Source organism: Ochotona curzoniae, unplaced genomic scaffold, assembly GCF_017591425.1.
Source record: "Ochotona curzoniae isolate NIBS_2020 unplaced genomic scaffold, NIBS_Ocur_1.0 scaffold_4701, whole genome shotgun sequence".
NCBI lineage: Eukaryota > Metazoa > Chordata > Mammalia > Lagomorpha > Ochotonidae > Ochotona > Ochotona curzoniae.
In genome coordinates, this window is record NW_024467122.1 from 77,875,085 (window position 1) to 77,895,731 (window position 20,647).

The 20,647-nt window shown below is 43.4% G+C and overlaps 1 protein-coding gene across 1 annotated transcript in view; it reads right to left on the reverse strand.

Annotated features, from left to right (window-relative positions):
- ADAMTSL3 (ADAMTS like 3) overlaps nt 1-20,647 on the reverse strand; it is a 274,961-nt gene that overhangs the window by 106,369 nt on the left and 147,945 nt on the right. The window contains exons 11-16 of the mRNA XM_040968470.1: nt 17,938-18,049; nt 13,017-13,155; nt 11,858-11,908; nt 11,024-11,228; nt 4,796-4,943; nt 2,963-3,047 (exon numbers count right to left, since the gene is read on the reverse strand). Of these exons, the coding sequence (XP_040824404.1) occupies nt 2,963-3,047; nt 4,796-4,943; nt 11,024-11,228; nt 11,858-11,908; nt 13,017-13,155; nt 17,938-18,049 (740 nt within the window). The remainder of the gene's footprint in view (nt 1-2,962; nt 3,048-4,795; nt 4,944-11,023; nt 11,229-11,857; nt 11,909-13,016; nt 13,156-17,937; nt 18,050-20,647) is intronic.

The following is a 20,647-nucleotide window of genomic DNA, read 5'->3' on the forward strand; positions in this document are numbered from 1 at the left end:
CTGCATGTGGAGAAGACAGCAGTGCCCTTCAGGAGCCAAGAGCCTCAAGGAGCTTCATTTTGTGAACAATGGGCAGGGGAATCCCTAGCTAGATCCAGTTGAAATGACTATGATATGAAAAGGTAATATAATATCACCATTCTTCTCGTGCTGCAAAATCAACAGCGCAAATGGTCTTCAAAAAGTCTGTGGAAAATGTGAATTACGAAAAATGATGCATGGATTGTGTTCTCTTTTTCTGGTGCCAGAATAAGCTTGGCTTTTTCCATTCCCCCCTAGCCCAGGGACTTTCTGACCTCAGAGGGAACTGATCCAGGGGTTCCCAAACTTTGCTGCACATTCCCATCCTTGTTCCAAAGGCAGAAAACGAAAATTCACAGAGGCAGCACAGAGGTTGCTGGGATTGTAGGGAGAGAGGGAATACGATGTTGTTCAGTGGGCTCGGAGCCTATGCTCTGCTACTGGCTTCAGTCTTATCCATTCCCCAAAATTGGGGTGCCTGGAGGCAGGGGTTGGGTGAAGCAGCAATTGAAAGATCTCTGTGTTCCCCTGCTCTGTTTCAAACAAAAATAAGAATAAATAAGAAAAAAAATTTAAAAGACAATTGATTTTGGTGCAAAACATTTTAAAATTCATATATACATGGAATCTTCAAAAAGTTCATAATAAGTATATCATGAAAAAAAAGCTATGTGTGGGTGTGGATTTCTGAAGGTTTTTCCAACAAAATTAACTGAACCTTTTAATTCAATTTCTGTGAGCCTTTAAAAAAAGATTAATGTGTTTTTATCGGAAAGGCAACATTTTACATAGAGATACCAAGGATCTTCCATCTGCTGGTTCATTCCCCAAATGGCCACCATGCCTGGAGTTGAGCTGATTTGAAGCTAAGAGCTTCTTACATGGTCCAGGACCCAAGGACTCGGATCATCTTCTGTGGTTTTCCCAGGTTATCAGCAGGGAGCTGGATGGGAAGTGACACAGCTGGGACTTGAACCAGCACCCATAAGGGATCCTAATGCTACAAATAGAGGACTGGCTTCTTGTACCACCACACTGGCAACCTTGTGAACTTTTAGAAGTTGTTGCACACACAAAGTCTTTTCTATCATCTCAATTTTTATCGCTACTCTTTTCATTAGTGATCAAATTCACATCAGTTCATTCCCTCCTCAATTAGAAACCCATTTCATCCATCTGCATCTTTTGAATGATATTGCGCTTGACTTAACCGAAAAAGAGTTTGGGCCCCACTGATCCAGCGTCTTCCCAGCTCTCCTGTTTCCTCAACTTTTGGGCAGTCCTATTTGCTGAACCCTCTGCTGACCCTGTAGAGTTCACTGACCCTGGCTCCATCTTCGGCTCACCACATCACTCCTACACCAGTAACCTCTTCTGTGTTCCTCTCCCTGTTCCTCAGCGTCTCTGAGCTTCCCTTATAAGCTCCATGCTCTTCTCTCTTTACTCAGTCATGCTGGGGACCACCCAGCCTCATCACACCCACAGCTTTCTTTTGTGGTCACATGCAGGTCTGACGGTCATCTGCGTGGGCATGCCAGCTGTCTTGGCCCACATCACTAGATATCCAGTGCTTTCTCGCAGAGAAGGAATCCCTATTTGCCTGGGACTTCCCCCTGGGCTGAAAGGGACATTGACAAATGAGTGTGTTCTGAGAACAACACAGAGGCTGCTCAGGGGTCGGAAAACAACAGTACTTAAAACTGCTCAACAGGCCAAGAGCAACGACCCGAGGGTCCACTGGGCTCTGGGGCTCCAGCACAGCTTTCTGCAGGTTTGTGAGGATTTGCCACTTGGGGGAGGGGCAGCAGCAATGTGCTTTTTGTCTTTATTTTGTTTCAGAGAACAGAAATTAGCAGGTCTGTTTTGGCTCAATGGAAGGGGAAAAAAGTCTTACAAAAAAGTCAGGTTCTGTTGCTATTCTGGTCTCTTCTGGCCCTTAAGGCTGGTGTTGGCCAAGTTATTGTAACTTCCACGGGACTTTAGCATAACACATGGTCTCTTGGGACAGTGAACTCAGCCCATTGCTGAAGGTGTTGAAGAATCAAGGCCTGCTCTGAGAGGGCAGTGGGCCAGGTTACCGCTGAGAACCCCTTCCCTGTAATGTTCTGTGAACTGCTCTGCTCGCACACAGCTTGTCAGCATTGCTGACTTGGTGTGTCTGACATGGCATCGGCTGTCTCGTCCAAGTACTTGGGCTATCATGGGTGCCGCTGTTCCTCTATGCTTCTGGACTAGAACTCTCATTGCACCTTTCATTTTGTGCTCTTTTTTCAGCCCTTTGTCTCTACTTCTGGAAAATTTCTCTGATTTGCTCTTGATTACTGATTCCCACTGAAATAATTACAATTGAAGATTCATCAAAACACATGTAGACAGCAGTCACTGAGTTTTTAAGTTGGCATGGACCCTTCAGAGATCAGGCCCCACCTGCTTCTTTTATAGATAAAGAGAAAGGGATGCACAAGAATGGAAGACTCACCCAAGGTCACACAGCCAGTGGTGACAGTTTTAAGCTTTCCACTCCTAATACCTCACCCTTGTCACTTCCTTATATGGCAACAGCCATGGCTCCCCTGATACACTTCAACTTCATTGGCTTTTTAGCAATTGGCCATGACTTACCCGTGGAATGATGGTCCTTGGTCAAACCATATGCGATAATTTAGGAATTATCCCTGACCTTTTAACCATCACAGACCACTGGGTCTGCTTTGAGTTAAATACCACTATTCTTTTCCGTGCTTCTCACAGACACTGCCAAACTAGGACTGCTGAATTGTGAAATAAAGAAAAGTGCTAGCCAGCTTGAACTCTCTAGAGTTTGCAAATCCAGGCCATTTGGATCCTAAATGTATTACTGTACTCCAATGAGTACAAAAATTACATCGATCATGTTAACTGGCTATGCGCTGATGGCGCCCATCAAAGATCCTAGACTCACATGGGTTCTTCTGATGCTGTTCTGGTCTCTTCCAGTTCTTGTGCTTGTTTCAGCCAAGGCGATTTAGCTTCCACTGGACTCTTTTCTGAGGCAAAAAGGAACACAAACAACAAACTTGATTACTATCAGAAAAAGGAGCCTGACACTAGGTCTTTATTGGCAGGAGATCTCACTAAGTTCAGAGGTTACAGTTTTCAAGTACACACTAACACAGGTGACTCCTGAAGTGAATAAAAATGTACACAGCATTTTCATCTTTTTAATTCATCTGAACAGAAGAGAGAGATCTTTTATTTGCCAGTTCACTGCCCAAAAGCCCACAATATATGGGCCAGGCCAAATCCAGGAGCCTAGAGTTCAAATCTCACACTGGTCTTAGGCTACTTGAGTCTAAGCACTTGATTTATCAACCTGCTGCCCTGACCGCCCCTTCCTCCATGATCTCCACCTCCCAGGGCATTCATCAACAAGAAGCTGAAATGGGAAGGGAAGTCAAGATTTGACCCCAGGCACTCCAATCCATGTTAGAATCTTTTTAAATTAATACATTATCAAAACATAACCCAAATAACCTGACGATACGGTTGGACGTGCTCTCAAAATTACCATAACAGGCCTTTTAAAAATCAACACCAATTTCTGCTATCTACGTGTTAAACCCCTTATTTCAATCACATTATCTTGCTTTATTTTTCCACAAACTTCTTTTGCTCACTGACTGCAGAAATCATTAGAGAAACGTACATAAGAGAGAGGGTGAAAGATGCTGTGTGATAGTTTATTACAACTCCTTTGTTGTTGTTGAGGAACATGACTGCCAATCACAGCTGGCAGATGTGAAGACACAGATCATCTAGTTATTAAGGAAGTAAAAAGGAAATTGGGGTGGCCCTGGAGAAATTACAGATGCTATGTAGGTGGCTGTGGAGGTTTCACAGAGTGAAGAATAAAGGAGAAAAAGACTTTGCTGATGGAAATCACGTGATCATGTATGTCCCTGTCACAGCCAATAGAGACTTTCCAGTCCAATAAACACTTGATAAACGGTTAGTTATGAGGTTATTTGTACGGTTAGTGAACTCAGAAATCTCAAAGGAGACTTTTATCATCCTAAGACACTAAGGAAGACATCCTCTTAACTAACAGGTAGGAATAATCTTACCTTTTCAAGAAAGTTACTTGTCATGAGGGTTGGAAATACCCTGCAGACACTGTTGAAAGCGATCATGAGAACAGAGGGTCATCTATTCCAGATATGATACTGAGCTTTTTCAACCCAGTTCTAGGAGTTTATGTGGAAGCACAGAAAAATAAAAATCTAAGTTCCCTATTCTTATATCAATTGCTCAGTCTTTCTACTCCATGCAGCAGACATGTGACGAAGGTAATACCCCTCCTCCCTCGAAACCTACACTCTCACGCAGTAGTCTATGCAAAGCACATCTACGACGGAGAAGAAAGAACGTGGGAGCAGACAATCCCCCTCCCTGCTGCACATCTTCCTCCTCTTCCTGCTCCTCTTTCTCTTCCTCCATGTCCTCACGTTGCACGCATCCCTTCTTTTGCTCCTGTTGTTTATTCTCTTGCTTCTTCAAGGCAGGGACTGCATCCCATGACATCATCTGGCAAGCTTAGTCCCACCCAATCTGTACTAAATCAACAGCAGCTCAGGGCTCCCTCCAGTTGCATAAACGCCATGTGTCCAATGTCTTTGTCTATGTGGACATCTCTACTGTGATTTCCTAGTAAAACAGACTTTTTAAGTAAGCAAGTGTGTTCAAATGGAAAGGCTGGAATGGAAGAGCCAATTTAAAAAAAGCATCACCAACTTACCTTTGGGTTTATAGCATGGGATAGGAACGACACACTCCTCTTTGATGTGCAGCTTCAGTTGTGGGTTGCAGCCTCCCACGTGCTGTCCTTGGTGGTTGATGCACAGGACAACCCGGTAACGCAACCCCCGGCCACAGGTCACCGTGCACTTCAAAGACAGAACAAGAAGCCAGGGAGTTTCGTTGTCACTAAGAGATCCACTAAATGATTATTTTATCATATGCAGAGCGGAGCCACTGAGCCAAACCTTTAGATAAATATTAGGGAAGAGCGGGAATGGAAGCTGACTTATCTTCAGTGCTTGATTTTCTGGATCTTTTCTTGTAAAGCTTCTTTCCAATTCCCAATTCCAAAAGTATTCAAGATAGGATCACAGCGAAATCCAAATCAAAATGCCCTGACATCTTCTAAGAATGTATGAGTCTTAAAAGATCTCATCTAAAGTCCAATATGAACATTAACTTGATACAGGTTTCCCCAAATCTGATTAAAAACTCACACTGCATTCCCCAAAACTGTTTGTGAAGCTGAAATGGGTCAGAGCTGTGAATATAAGTTGAATCAAATGTCAGCTGAGCTGGAGGATTATCTTCATATTCTGGCTGTAGACATCAGTCTTGTCTGAAGGCGATCATTGAGGAGATATATTGGCCAAACATAGAGACACGTGAAAGAATTCACAGAAAATGAAAATCAAAGGGGTGAACACTTGGCCCACCATGTAAGAGGTTTCTGGAAGCCTTACACAGACTGCCTGAATCCAGATTTCTGCTCATGGGCCTTCAGGCAGGCAGTCAACGAGGATGGCTCACCAACCTGGGTCCTTGCCACCACTGTGGGAGACCCAGATGGAGTGGCTAACTCCCCCTGCCTCATGGCTTACACCAGGCCTTTGCAATTATTTAGGAAGTAAACTAGTAAATGGAAGCTTGCTTTCTCTTTCTTTGTGTCCCCCACTCTCTCTAAAATAAATAGATAGATTTTTTTTCAAAGCTTATTTTGGTGCAAAGAATTTTGAAATCCATGCATATGGGTTCTTTTCAAAAATTTTGCAGAAAATGACAGAGTCTCTCATCTACTGATTCACTTCCCAAAGGCCTGCAACAATCAGGGATGGCCCAAGCTGAAAGTGAAGCCAGAACTCCATCCAGGTCTCCTGCATGGTTGGCAGGAGCCCAAGTACTTGAACCATTATTGCCTGCCTTCCCAAGAACACTGAAAATAGCACTCCAATACTATGAAATATCAGCATTCTAAGTGGCAGCTTATTCCTCTGGGCTACAACACTGGCCTCCAAATTTATAATTTCTTATTTTAAATAAAAATCCTTTTAAATTCTCATTATTTGTGTTTTATATTCTTTTTTTCTTAAAGAGTCTCCTTTTACCTGTTCAATGTCAGGCCTACACTCCTGGACATATCTTAGTTGGGACCCCCTGGAACCCTATTGCCTGCTGACCCTGCCCAGGTTGAGAGTCCACTGACCCTTCTCTCATCGCTGGTTGGCCAGTGGCTTTGCCTGAATTTAACACAGCAGCCAGCCAAGGGCTCCCACCCACCAAGCCAGAGCTATGCTACTGTTCCAGAGAGCAGGAAGAGTCTTTCCAGTCACTAACTGTCTTTTTTTCAAAAGGTTCATTTATTTGAGAGAGGGAGAGAGAGAGAGAGAGAGAGGAAGAGAGAGAGAGAGAGACACACACACACAAAGAGAGGAATCTTCATCTAGTTTACTCCACAGGGTCACAATAGGCAGGGCTGGACCAGGCCAAAGTCAGGAGTATGGAATTCCATCCAGGTCTCCCATGACAGTGGGAGGAACCTAAGCACTTGGACCATCTGCTACTGCCTTTCCAGGTGCATTGGCAGGAGCTGGATGGAAAGGAGAGCAGCTGGGATTGGAACTGGCACTGGCACATCCATGGGATGTCTGTTGCAGACTGTGGTTTAATGAGCTGTACCATATGCTGCCAACCATAACAGCTTTGCATTCAGCCCTGCTGAGGCTCTGGCATTAAGTTGCATAGTCACAGGATGGTTTTTTTGTCCCTCCCCCCAACCACCCAGCCAGCATGTACACATCTCTTTCTGGAAGAACACCCTGAGAGACCTCTCTGACCTCACCAGGCCACCTGGAGCTCGCTGAACAAATACTGAAACAAGAAGAGTTAAGTGAATTTTGGTAACAGGTTTTCTTTCTAAGAAATCAACTCACTTATGCACAAGTTCATCAATTTGAAATGTACATGATATTGAAAGGCTATTTGTTAAAGCTTTTATTTATTATTTATTTTGGAAAGGCAGATCAGATATACAGAGAGAGAGAGAGAGAGAGAGAGAGAGAAAGAGAAAGAGATCGATCTTCTGACTGCTGGTTTACTGCCCAAGTGGCTGCAATGATTGGAACTGAGCCAATTCAAAGCCAGGAACAGATTCCCAAGGCTTTGGGCCATCCTCTCCTGCTTTCCCAGGCCATAAGTAGGGAGCTGGATGGGAAGTGGAGCAGCTGGGACACAACAAGCACCCATATGGGACCCCGAAGCGTTCAAGGTGACAATTTAGCCACTTAGCCTTTGTGCTAGGCCCAAGAGACTAATTTTATAGTGGCTAAGAAATAGAGAAAAAAGTCTGTCCAAAGAGAGAAAATAATGTACATGTGATCTTAGGAAAAAAAATGGTAGAAAATCTGAATTGTGAAAATAAAATTAAAACAAAAAAAATGCATGGATTTCAACAATTTTGGCATCAAAAGAGATTCACATTAACTTGCTACAACCTGTCAAGCAGGATCTAGTTTGAGTCACTAAACAGAACGAGACATTAGTTGGAATCTGCCCTTACGAGAGCAACACAGGCTCTGCTAAAATTCAAACAAGAATGAGTATCCAATTGACAAAGACTCTTCGATGGAAAAAATGGTAAAACCATTGAAGCGTAGAACTTTCTCTGGAAATTTCACAAAAGGGGAGTTCAAGATTGGGAAGGGCTTCATCCAAGAACTGTGATGGGAGATAAAACCCGGGCGTGACCAGTGTGATCCTGAAGGCAAAGTAGACCCAAAGCAATGGCTACCGAGGGCCGGGAGTGGCCTGATCAAAGCAACAGCAGATGTGTTAACAGTGAAGATCTGGGAGACACCTGATGCCTTCGGCTGGTGGACTCTCTGAAGGCCAAAGAGTGTTAGCTCATTCTGTGAGACACAGCCATTGGAGGAAAACGACCAGGAGAACGACACCAGAGAGACCCTCTCCATCACAGCAATGCTCCTGGCTCCTGTTCTCACCACACAAGGGGAACCTTGTGAGTGTTTGCTCAGCATCCACCTTACGGTCCTAATTTGGTTCCCTCTCATTTGCTTTTGGTCCTAATCTTTAAAAAAGATCCTTCTTTGGCTAATAATGTAAAAAGACTGAACTGACTTGACATTTCTAGGATCCTCGGTTTTTCAGATACGGACTAAATAGAGAACAGTTACCACGGCTTGAAAAAGTGTCTGAAACTTAATGGAGCTCATTTTAAGAAATAAAGTTTATGTTTTGTCTTAATATTTTTTAATCTTTGAATTCCAGCTTTTCTCAGACTTTTGAAGTCCCCTGACAGTGGAACTACTCAACCCTAGAGATTCTGATCTCCATCTAAGTAGTTTCTGTAGGACACTGGACATTTATCTCAAAATGACTTGGTCCGTATTTGCATATTGACTCCTCTTCAGAGCTGCATATGTATTCCCTAATACAAAAGCTCAATGTCTGTGAATGTATTTGATTGTATTTTAAGTGAAAAATATCAGAAGCCAAATATAGTGTGGGTTAATAATTCTTTGTTTTTATGTAAGCGAAGATCAAGGCCTGATAAACTTTAGGGATGGTGTAGAAACTCTAAAGCCCCAACAGCTATAGATAAGACCTAACAGCGCTAAAAACAACCTCTGCAGGTTACAGAAATAGTGTTGATCAGGAGCTCGAAAAGTGAAAGTCCTTGATGAGCAGGCAACAAATCAAGTTATCTGAGATAGCTCCTATTTCTAAATCTGAATGAGCGCTTCATCCAATGTTCAGCCAACAGATCATTTTTGATGATTTTTTTTTTTTTGGTTGACAGCTCAGGAGTTCAAGGAACTAAATGATCTTGCTGAAATGAAATTCTTCCATGCTAATGTATTTATTTATGTCATTAAACTTTCCCACCATGTACATGCAAAATAAGACAAGAAACAATGAATGACACAATTGTTGTTGAACTTACGTTTCATCCTGGCAATACGTATAGAGATCATTTTTTAAGCATCATCCATCTACTAGACTGATTTTCAAAATAAATGCGCCTTTCATAGTATATAATTATCCAGCAGGATTTGAAATGTACTTACGTTGTTTGGGTTGTGTATTAACTTTAAATATCTCCATTAAGTTTTCTGTCCATAGGTAACTAAAATAAATTTTAATTACTATACATATTTTCTTGAAAAGATGTAGAAGAATATAATCAATAAAAAAAACTTTAAAGCATAAAAATCCATTCCATCACATTAAAATTCTGTAAGGAGAGTAGACTGAAAATGTGAGTTCAAGAGAAAAAATCTCCAAGTGTACAGATTGTTGGAGAGGCACTTGTCTGTGTACTTTTTTTAAAAATGAAAGTTGGGCCTGATAAAAATCATCCTGACATTTAGACTCCACTGGGCACATTAAAAAAAAATGCTGTAGCAATTTTAAAATGTCAGCATTCACAGCATATTGGAAATTATATTCTTTGCCATTATTGAAACTTATGATACAAAATGTAGATGTCAACTCAAATAAATGTAAAAGGCACGTGATTTTTCCAGACTTCTTTTGGGGGTGTGTGAACAAAAAGGAGTTGATAAGTTCTGCCCTAACAAGTCTGAAGATAGCTTTCCAGGCTATGGCCTTTCATCTGGTGATAGCAAAGACCAAGGTGGGGCTTCACCGGGCAAACGTCCGTATTCTCCCAGCAAAGTGATTTTCCGAACTCTTTCCTGACACCTCCAGATGCAGCCCATCCTTCTACCTTGATTCCCTGAAGCACTGATCCTGGATTCCACTTGGCTGTATTACCACAAGTCTGCGCTCCCACATCCGTGCTCCTGGATTCTAAGCTTCTGGAATCCTAGGAGCCAGTAGCGTTTACTTCCTAGTCTCTTATCTGAAACGCAACGCTGAATACATAGATGGCTACCCATATGAATTGTGAGAAGTCAACATTTGGTTCCTTTTCAAAATAAGATGTTTAGCTGTGAGTAGCCAAGTAAGCTGGACTGGCAGCTAGATTACATGCAGCTGAAAGTTCTCCCGAAAACAGGGTGTTGGGGGAGTGGAAGCAAATGTTGGGAAGTCTGTAATGCCATTATGCTTAGCCAGTGAGGACCTGGCGGGGGCGGGGGGGGGGGGATCTGCAGGCGAGAAAATAAGTAAGTTGCTCTCACGCACCCCAGGGGAGCTGATGCTCCACATCTCTGATCCTACAAAAAGACCTCTAATAAAGCTCATAATAAAGCTCAGTTTCCCTGCACTTGCTGACTCAGAGTCCACCCCTCGAGTGAACAGCTGAGGCTGTTTCTCACTTCAGTGCTTGTCTGTTTTGAGGTAATTCTTCAGAGTTCACTTCAAGGAGCTAGAAAGACTTGAGTTGGCTATGCCTTATTGTCTAGCAAATTGGAAGGTTAAGCTGAAAATATGAGATGCCAAGGCCTGTGTTTTCATAACTTCTTCTGTCGTCTTTTTAAAAAGCAGAATGTACGCTGTTTTGACATAAAGCCTTGTTCTGCTTCTGGAATGTCTATTTTTCTTATTTCCCACAACTTGCTCCCTCAATGATTTCCAGGATTGCCTGCCTCTGCTCTTTCCCAACCTCACGTTAGTTTTCTTCATTTCCTGAGAATTGATTATCTTCTTTCACAACTCTGGGAAGTTTCTTGATGACTCCTAGATGAAGGATATGCTTCCAATTTAACATCACCATTTTCATCTTCATCTTCCAGTCTCAAGATAATGGCTTCTCTCTTCAAGCTAGATGAATTGGGGCTTTTTCCACTTTGTAGTCATTTCAAGCTGAATACTCAAAGAGGAGTTGAGCACAAGGCAATGAAAGCTTCCTGACTGACTCTGCCCCGCATATGTTCCTTCCAGATGTGTCACAGTCCTTCGTTATTCTTAAAACTCTCTTACAATCCAAGACCTCATTACATGTGACATTATCATCAACTCTTACCTGAGACCAGTCCATGGCAATCCACTTGGGGCAATCGAATAGATTGCAGGTTTGCATGACCTTGGGCTTGGGTGCATACATGCATTTCCACTCTTCCACTTGCAGTATCTCTCCATGCATGGATTCTTCCACACACACGAAGCTCCGCCTCTGGATCCCTCCACCACAGGACACGGAACACGCAGTCCAAGGGTTATGTTCCCAGCTCCAAAGCAAACAGAGAAAAACACATTATTTATTTGTGCTATTATGCCTTGTTGTCTCAAGTTTGCGAAGCTGGCTGCAAAAAGCATGGGTCTTAAGGAGCCAGCTATAATTGAAGATGAAAGAACATATGACACATGGAGTTCTAAAAACGTTTAACTGTCACACAAAAGCTGTAGTCCCCAGATACTTAACTTTTTGGAACCTGAGGCTTCTGTCAAATGGCAATAACACACCTGCACTAGCTGCCCTCCCTGAGTTGGCTGTGAGAATTAACGAGGAAGACACAGAATGAAAACATCTTTGAACTGTCTTCAAGCAAAGGTTCACACAATCTGAAAGTCAAAAAGAGTTGTGCTAATCGTCTAGGTGTAAAGGGGTAATCAGATTCTGGATCAATTTCAGTGCTTAGCTTCCTTTATAATGCTCAACTATTTAAGAAACGTCTGATGAGAAGCATGACCACAAGAGAATCGTCTGTTCAGCTCTTACATGGAGCTTTCTTACCACCGAGGACAAGTTGTTGGCTTTGTAAAGAATCTGCTACTCATTCATCCTACATTGCAGAATATGACTGTAGACTGTATGCTTTTCCTCAATGACCAGGAGACAAAGAAACCAGTAACTCACCGAGGGAGAGGCTGGAAGTGGTCGTAGGGCATGATCTCTTTAAATCCATCACTGCAAATGAAACCATGGTGAGAAGATCATTTCCAAGTCAGTGAACACACTGATCAATTGCTTGACATGGTGTTGGCATCCCAAGAGACAGAGTCTTCTCAGGTTCAAAACTGTGACACATAACGAAGCATTTCCAAAAATTCAACCATCATCTCTGTAATCTTTAGAAACATCCCTGACACAAACTATCCCCAGTTGAGTATAGAAATACAGAAAATTTGAAGTCTGGATACATTAACTAATGAGAAAGCATTCTCTTAATTTGGATAAATGCTTTCATTCCGTTTTGGCATCATGATTCAGGTCAAACACCTTCATGATATTAACACAGTCATTGTCAGTTGGATCTTCATGAAACCACTTTACAGAATCTGTCCTTTGAAAGGTCTCTGCTCATGATAACGTTTGACCAGGATTAGTGGGAACGGGCAGCACAGTGACAGGAAGTGAAGCCCATGGAGATTGCTTCCTATTCCACCGTGTGCTTTGGCTTTGGCCAGCTGGCAGATAACTGGGGGATTCTGGGACTTCATACAGTGGTGTTATTTTAAGATATGATAGTAAGGCCAGGAAACTTCCCCAGGCGATCCAAGACAGCGGGTACTAAATTATGCAGCAGGATATTTTATGCATAGCTTTTCTGCTTTGGCATTAAAATGTTCTACTTCCTTGCACACTGCATTATTTATATGAAATTTAATGTGAACACTTCCAGAAGTCAAAACATGGTTGCAGATGACCTAGTTTTAAAGCTAACATGTGAGTGAAAGATATTCGTTACTGCCCAATGAACTAAATGGCATGGTGGGAGGATGAGATGCTTAAGAAGGTTCATTATGAAAAGCTTATGCACTCAAAGGACACAGTGAGAGAGGGAGAGTGAGAGAGAGCACTGGGCCAACTCATTCAAATAGCTATTGAATCCTCATCCTTATCAGCTGTGGTTGTACGTGTGAATGTAGGCACCTGCCACTAGCCTGTGTCCAAACCAGGAAATGAGAATGAGTTGCTATACATTGATTTTTCCTTGCTTTGCAGTGTTGTTGATTAGCGGGTAGCAGATCTGGCTTTTTCTTAAAGGATCAGGGGACTGGGTGATGACACAAACCTGGATGGGCAAGGGTCCATGCTGCATTCCTTCAGTTTGGGTTTAGGTTTAACATTTTCAGGGTAGTAGTGGCAGTAGTGGTCAGGCACCACCCTCTTCAAGCGGATATCCACGCACTCTGCAGAACTGAGCTGATACCCTGGGGGGAGAGAAGAGAACGGTATGAATTTTGCCATTGTTTTATGTTTACTTAGCAACTTTCTCACTCGCTGCACATACTTTTTTCTCTTCTGAAGTAACTTCACACAGTGGTTCTGAATCTATATAACAGAACCACATGGGAACCCTCATTTGGATCAATACTTGGGGTCCTTGTGGTCCAATTAAATCAGAAGCGCTGAAGCTGGAGTCCAAGAAATCAATACTTTAAAAAAAAAATCCTCAGAGCAAGCACAATGGCTCAATTGGTTAATCCTCCGCTTGCAACTGCCAGCATCCCGTTTGTGCACTCACTTGTGTCCTGGCTGTTCCACTTCCCATCCAGCTCCCTGCTTGTGGCCTAGGAAAACAGTTGAAGATGGCCCAAAACCTCAGCACCCTGCACCTGTGTGGGAGACCCAGAGGAGGCTCCTGGCTCCGCACTTCAGATAAGCTCAACTCTGGCTGTTGTGGTCATTTAGGGAGTGAACCAGTGGATGGAAGATCTTTCTCTCTTTCTCTCTGCAAAACTTACCTTTTCAATAAAAATAATAAGTAAATCTTAAAAAAAAAAAAAAGACCAATTCTTGGTCAGGGGCGGGGAGGTCAGACATTGTGATGCAGAAAGTTGAGTTGCTCCATGAGATGCCAGCATCCCCTAGAAGTGCTGATGGAAGTTCCCCTTATGAGCCAGCTGCATGCTAATGAGCCTGGGAAAGCAGTGAGTGACGGCCCAAGTACCTGGGAGACCAAAGTGCAATTCCTGGCTTCTGGCTCTTGGCTCCTGGCTGCTGGCTCCTGGCTCCTGACTCCTGGCTTTGGCCTGGCTTAGCTTAGCCCTGTCTATTGGGTAGTGAATGGGCAGGTGGAAGAGCTTTCTATCTCACCACCTCCATCTCTGATACTCTGCTTTTTAAATAAACATTAAAGCAAATCTTACAGGCAAAGATTCTTGACTCTTCTAAGATGACAAGATGTATGGCCTGGTTTGAGAATGGCACCATGACCCACCCGTCCACCCCAGGAGTCTTCTGAGCGGTAGGAATAAAGACTGGAGCTTGAATCTACTCAATCCAATTTGTACAGTTTCTAAGGAAACAGAACTTTACTCAGAAATGGGTTTTGTGCACTAAAAAAAAAAAAAAAGGACAAAACAAAAACCAGGTCCCAAACTGACACTTCTATTTGCTAACAGTTCTGACTACAGGCTTCCTGGTACTACGTGTCATGTCATAATGTAACCCATTTCTTTTAAAGAAAGGTAATTTCTTCAAAACTATAATGAACTCTTCAGGAAAAAAAAAATCATGCCCAAAACTAAGCTCTCAGCCCCTGCTAATTTTGTCTGAAGGCCTAAAAATACATGTAATGTCCTAATTCCCGAGAAGACCTGACTTTGTAAATCACCAGTCAACTTTCTACAAGGCATGGCTTAGATGTAAGCTGAGTGTTGAAGGACTGACTGGCATGAGTTATGAAAAAGCAAGGCCAGAACCACAAGGATGAAAACCCAAATGGAGTCATTAAAATGGTACTCCAGTGCCAGTAATTGCCAAAAAGTCTGCAAAAACAGATGGTGAGAGCAGTCTGGGTACTGTCTCCAGAGCAACTTCAGTACCTCCCATATGTTGGCACAGAAAAGGCCAGCCAAGTCCCTCTAAGAGCTCACAGTGCCATGGAGACCAACACATGAACTATCTTGATTACCCCCATATCCAAAAGGCCATTCATGCAAATCTTATAGATTTAATTACTGCTATAATTAAAATTGGGTAACGCTTTCCCCGTGGGTTTTAATGTGTGCATCTTAATCTCTCGCCCCAACACATATAGACAGATCTTGAGTTACGGCAAATCTTTGTTGTAAATGGAAACATACTTCCAAAAGACAAGGAGCATACAGGTGTTCCTGATTTGGGGGATTTTTCTCTAATTTTTACCACAGTTTAGAGATAACCAAAAGCAAAAGAAATAAGGCAGAATGTCTTCCTACACGGTGAGTGAATGTACTGAAATCCTGTCGATGTACAAAAAAAGGCAAGCTCCTCCAAAGCTATCAGTGACCCCTTGACTCTTCCTGCCCTGGTCTGATCTCGGGGGGCCTCACTAACAGGTGCTCCCACACATACTGATGTCTTCTATCATTCCATGGGGAATGAGAGGCAGCCCTCTGCTCCCAGAAAGTTAACCAGTAGGGCCGAATCCCACAGTAAAACAGCCCTTCCAGAGTGTGTCTAAATGGGAATGTCTCTGAACAATGTGTGTGAGGCTAAGGAGTAAAAGGTCAGGACATGTTCATTTTCTCATACGGGAAGAGTCAAAAAGTTCCTGCCATCCATTTGCTTTCATTTCGGAGGCCTATGAGAAATGTCTGCCTTTGTAAGAATTAGTAAGTTGAAGCCAGATAGACAGATTTTCCATCTGCCGGTTTCATGCCCCCAAATGCTCACCACAACCCAAGCTGAGCCAGGCTGGGGCCAGGAGCAAGGTGTTCAGTCCAAGTCTCCCACATTGGTGGCAAGGGACCCAAGTACTTGAATCATCATCATCACTATCTCCCACGATGCACATTATTGGGGAGCTGGTATTGGCGCAGACTGAGATCATAACCAGGTCCTTCAGTAAAGGACATAGGCATCCTAACGGGCGTCTTCCTCATTGTGCCAAACACCTGTCCCATAACTCTTGTCTTTCTCATGGCCTATGTGGCTCTACTGGGGTGGGATCCTGCTTCTGGTTATAGAATATTCCTAGTATCTGTGGTTGTGTGCCACTGACTCTGAGAGCATCCACCTATGGTCACCGAACCAAATGCATAGCATATCACCCGTCACCAGTGTAACTGTGAATGCTGGCAAAGGCTCAGTCAAGGGCCTAAACATGACACAGAGGCACTTCAACACAATGCAGGCTTAGTTTCTGACCCAGTAACTATGTCCTCAATGTGCACCAAGTGCCAGGCACCATGCTAAGACCCTGGACATACATCATTGCATTTTATCCACCCCTCACAGATTCACATCACCTGCAAAGCATGCTCGATCTAAACCAGTCCTCACTACAAGAGAGAAGTGGAGGCTCAGCAGGTCTCAGAGTGGCCTTGTTAGATATGCAAATTTACATTTTACTAGCTAATCCAACAGATCATGCTGCCTATGGTTTGTTTTAGGACTTAATTATTGGAAGGCAGAGTGTTGAGAAACACAGAGAGAGAGAGATTCTCCATCTGCTAATTTACTACTCAATGCCGTCAACAGTAATGGCTAGGCCAGAGAGAATCCAGAAGCCAGAAACTCCTTCCGGTTTTCCATGTGCCTGGCAAAAGACCCAAGTATTTGAGGCATCACCTGTTGTCTCCAGGGCGCATTAACAGGAAGCTAGTTGGAAGTGGAACTGGGACCTGACCTAAACTACTTAGATATGGGATTTGGGCATCTGGAGTGGTAGCGTCACCTGTCTCCAGGCTCACTGCCAGGCTGTGAACAGGGTTGGCCCCAAAGTCTGTGAAGCCCTGATTGGCCATCTTTTACCTCCTTCAGTTTTAACAGGTGACAATTGCCTTTAGAGATTTCCCTTGCCGCCTGCTGGGGAGTCAGTGATTCAAGCTCTAAAGGGTGTTTCGGCCACAGAAAAGCTTTCTCAATGTTCAACCCCAACTAAGAAGCTGTGGCTTTCTTGTGCTAGGGGTTCTCAAAGCTGAGCAGCATGGAGAGTCTCCAGAAGCAGAGTGTTGAGTCTAACCACACACCCGAATCTCTGATTCAGCAGGTCTGAGCTGGAGCCTGAGAACGTGTACCCTAACAATTCCCTTTAATCAGCCTCCAGAGATGCTGCTGCTGTTGCTGGCACAGGGAACCCACTTTGAAAACCACTGATTCTTGATTCTGCTGGAGGCAGAATCACGTCATCTATCATCGGACACCAGGTCCTAGCAAGAGCTAACTGGAACACTGGGAAGGATGACTTTGTAGTTTCCTTCCAAGCTCACATTCACACCGCCCACCCACCACCAGATTGTTTCTCTTCCATTTGCAGAGACACAAGCTCCTACTAAGGCCAGGACTGCCAGTGCTGCTCATAGAAGCACCCGCCTCAGGGCTTGTGATACAGTGAGTTAAGCTGCATCCGACAATACTGGACCGGTTTGGGTCCTGGCTGTTCCACTTTCAATCCTGTTCCCTGCTAATGTGTCTGGAGAAACCTCAGAGGATAGGCCAAGCCCTGAGGCCCTTGCTACCCACATAGGAAATCTGAATGGAGTGCCAGGTTCCTGGCTTTAATCTGGTCCAACTCTGGTTGTTGTAGCTGGTTGGGGAGCAAACCTACAGATGAACCATCCTTCTCCTCTCTGTCTTTCTCTCTCACGTTCTGTAGCCATTTTTCATATAAATAAACAAATCTTTAGAAATAAAAAAGGAACCAACATGTCCATGGACTTGATCAGGTTGGGCAGATCCCTCTGTGTTTCTGCTTCTCAGGGTTTTCAAAGAAAACAGTGCATACTTTGAGGACAAGCAAGACAAGAGAATGCAGTAACACATGAAACATGACTCCAGCTTTTCAACTAAAAATAAAAAGAAACATAATCCAGTTTTTCACCTAATCTTCTAGAATAATGACAAAGACATACACAATAAGCCCACTGGATTCCAGGGTGCTCAGTGAAGGATGTGTGAGTAGAGCTCTCTAATGGCCAAATTGTTTTCCAAGGTAGCTTTGAAATGCACCTGTCTACTGTCTGATGCTGAGCACTACACATCCACCAACAAGGTGTGTGCCTCACCTCCTCCACATGTCACAGTGCAGGGAAAGAAGTCAGTTTGTCGCCACTGGTGACTGATGGGCTGGTAAAAGAAGAACTGGACCACGCTGTCTTTGGCCACAGTGTACCTGGTCTGAACAGAGAGAGCCTGGGTTATACAATTGGAGACAATGAGTTGGGGCTTTCCACACCTTTGGAACACCTATGCGGGCAACCCCAGACCAATCACAATCAACTCAGTACAATCCCAAACCAGTCACAATCAACTATGGTACAGCTACAGACCAATGACAATTAACTACAGTGCAACTCTGGACCATCAAAATCAACCAGGATGCAACCCCGGACCAATCACAGTCAACTACAGTGTAACCCTGGACCAATCACAATCAGGGTGCGTGGCTATCACAAGTGTTAACACAGGAAGGAGGGTATTTCATTTAGCGTTGTCATCAATGGAGACTCACATGATTTTCAGTCAAATTCTTAGCAGTAAGTTCTCCAGATAATTCTACACATGCTGATGGTTCAGCAAAATGTAGGTGGGCTTTTTTTTGTTTGTTCATTGGATTAACATTTTTTCCCTTCCTGAAACATTTGGTTTTAATTTCTCTGACAAGAACTGATACTTTATCTAAATTTGCTCATAGAAACTCAACCCAAGGGTGCACAAACACATGGTATTGATGTATGAACATCTTGCCTACAGTGAAGACTAGGGACAGAGGTCAACTTATTCTCATGGTTTTGTATCTTCCTTTGCTTCCCTACTGATTCAACGATGTACGAACTAAGAAGATACTCCCAAGATGCAGCACAGAGAAAAAAAAAGAGAGAGAGAGAGAAAACAAAATTTTAGTCCTGCTGCATATTTTAGAAAATGCCAATACCTATGGAGCTCAAAAGCGTACATATGAAATGGCTAAGAGGGAGCTGGTTCCTGTGGTGTTGGCATCCTATATGAGTCCTGGTTCAAGTCCCGGCTGTTCCACTTCTGATCCAATTCCCTGCTAATGCACCTGTGAGAGCAGTAGAGGATGGTCCAAGCGCTTGAACTCCTGCCACTCTTGTGGGAGACTGGATGGAGTTCCTGGCTCCTGATTTTGGCTTGGCACAGCTGAAACAGCTGACTAATTTAGTCATTCCACAATGTATATACCTTTCACAACTTTTTGTACATGATGAATAGATACAGTTTTGATTTGTCAACGAAAACATTTCTGAAAGGCTTCTAAGAGAAAACTCTGAAAAATGCCATAATCAAGACATTTTTAAAAAGTGATGAGAGAACTATCACAAAAAAAATATTATTTTAAAAATATTTCAATGTGAGAGAAATTGTGCTAGGTTTAGTGTCAGAAATAGTTTTCAAAATGATAAACATTAAGGGAAGTTTTAAAAAAATATTAAATAAGTCTACTCCATTTCTAAAATAAAACAGAAGAAAAGGGTAAGCAACAATCTTTCTTTACAGAATGTTTGAGAACTCCCTGGGCCTTAACCAAACAAACATGCTCAGTTTTCAAATGCTCTGAAAGTGGCAGGCTTGCTGGTGTGGAGAAGTAAGGGAACGTGTGGAACACCCATATCCAGTTCCTCTTCTTCTAATCTAGCTCCCACCAACGCCCTGGGCGACAGCAGGTGCTGGCCCAAGTGCTTGTGCTTCTCCACATGTAGGAGACCCAAATGAAGTTCCTGACTCCTGACTTTGGATGGGCCCAGTCCCTCCCTGTGGTGAGCATTTGGACAGTGAACTATGGGATGGAAGATCTGTCTCCTTCTCTTTCAAATAAATAAGTAAAAATAAAAAATTCTGAGCAGATATTTAAATAAGCAAAAATTCTAAAATCATTCCTATAAAAGAGTAAAAAATCAAACTGACATTAGATGCAAGAAAGAAAAGCATGCCTTCACATATAATTTTTTAAAAGATTTATATATTTTATTGGAAAGGCAGATTTTTTTTAAAGATTTATTTTTATTATTTTTTTATTGGAAAGGCGGATATACTGAGAGGAGAGACAGAGAGGAAGATCTTCCGTCCGATGATTCACTCCCCAAGTGAGCGCAACGGCCGATGCTATGCCGATCTGAAGCCAGGAGCCTCTTCTGGGTCTCCCACGCGGGTGCAGGTTCCCAAAGCTTTGGGCCGTCCCTGACTGCTTTCCCGGGCCACAGGCAGGGAGCTGGAAGGGAAGCGGGGCTGCCAGGATAGAACTGGCGCCCATATGTGATCCCGGGCGTGCAAGGCGAGGACCTTAACCACTTGCGCCACCGCGCCGGGCCCTGGAAAGGCAGATTTTACAGAGAAAAGGAGACAGAAAGAAAGATCTTCCATCCACTGGTTCACTCCCCAAATTGTTGCAAAGACTGAGCCAGTCTGAAGCCAGAATTTCTTCCAGGTCTCCTTTGATCTAACCTTGACTGGTTTTCCCAGGCCACAAGCAGGGAGCTGGATGGGAAATGGAGCAACTGGGACATGCACAGTGCCCATATGTAATCCCAGTGCATGCAAGGTGAGGACTTTAGCCACTTGCACTGGGCCCAAAAAAACATACCTTCAAAGTGACGAAAATCAAAAATTTTGGCTCTTGGGGCTGATATTGTGATACACAAGGCAAAGCCATTACCTGTGACAACAGCATGATGTATGAGCGGTGATTTGTGTTCCAATTGCTCCAATTACCATCCTGCACCCCGCTAATGCCCCCCAAATACAAAAGTAGTATAA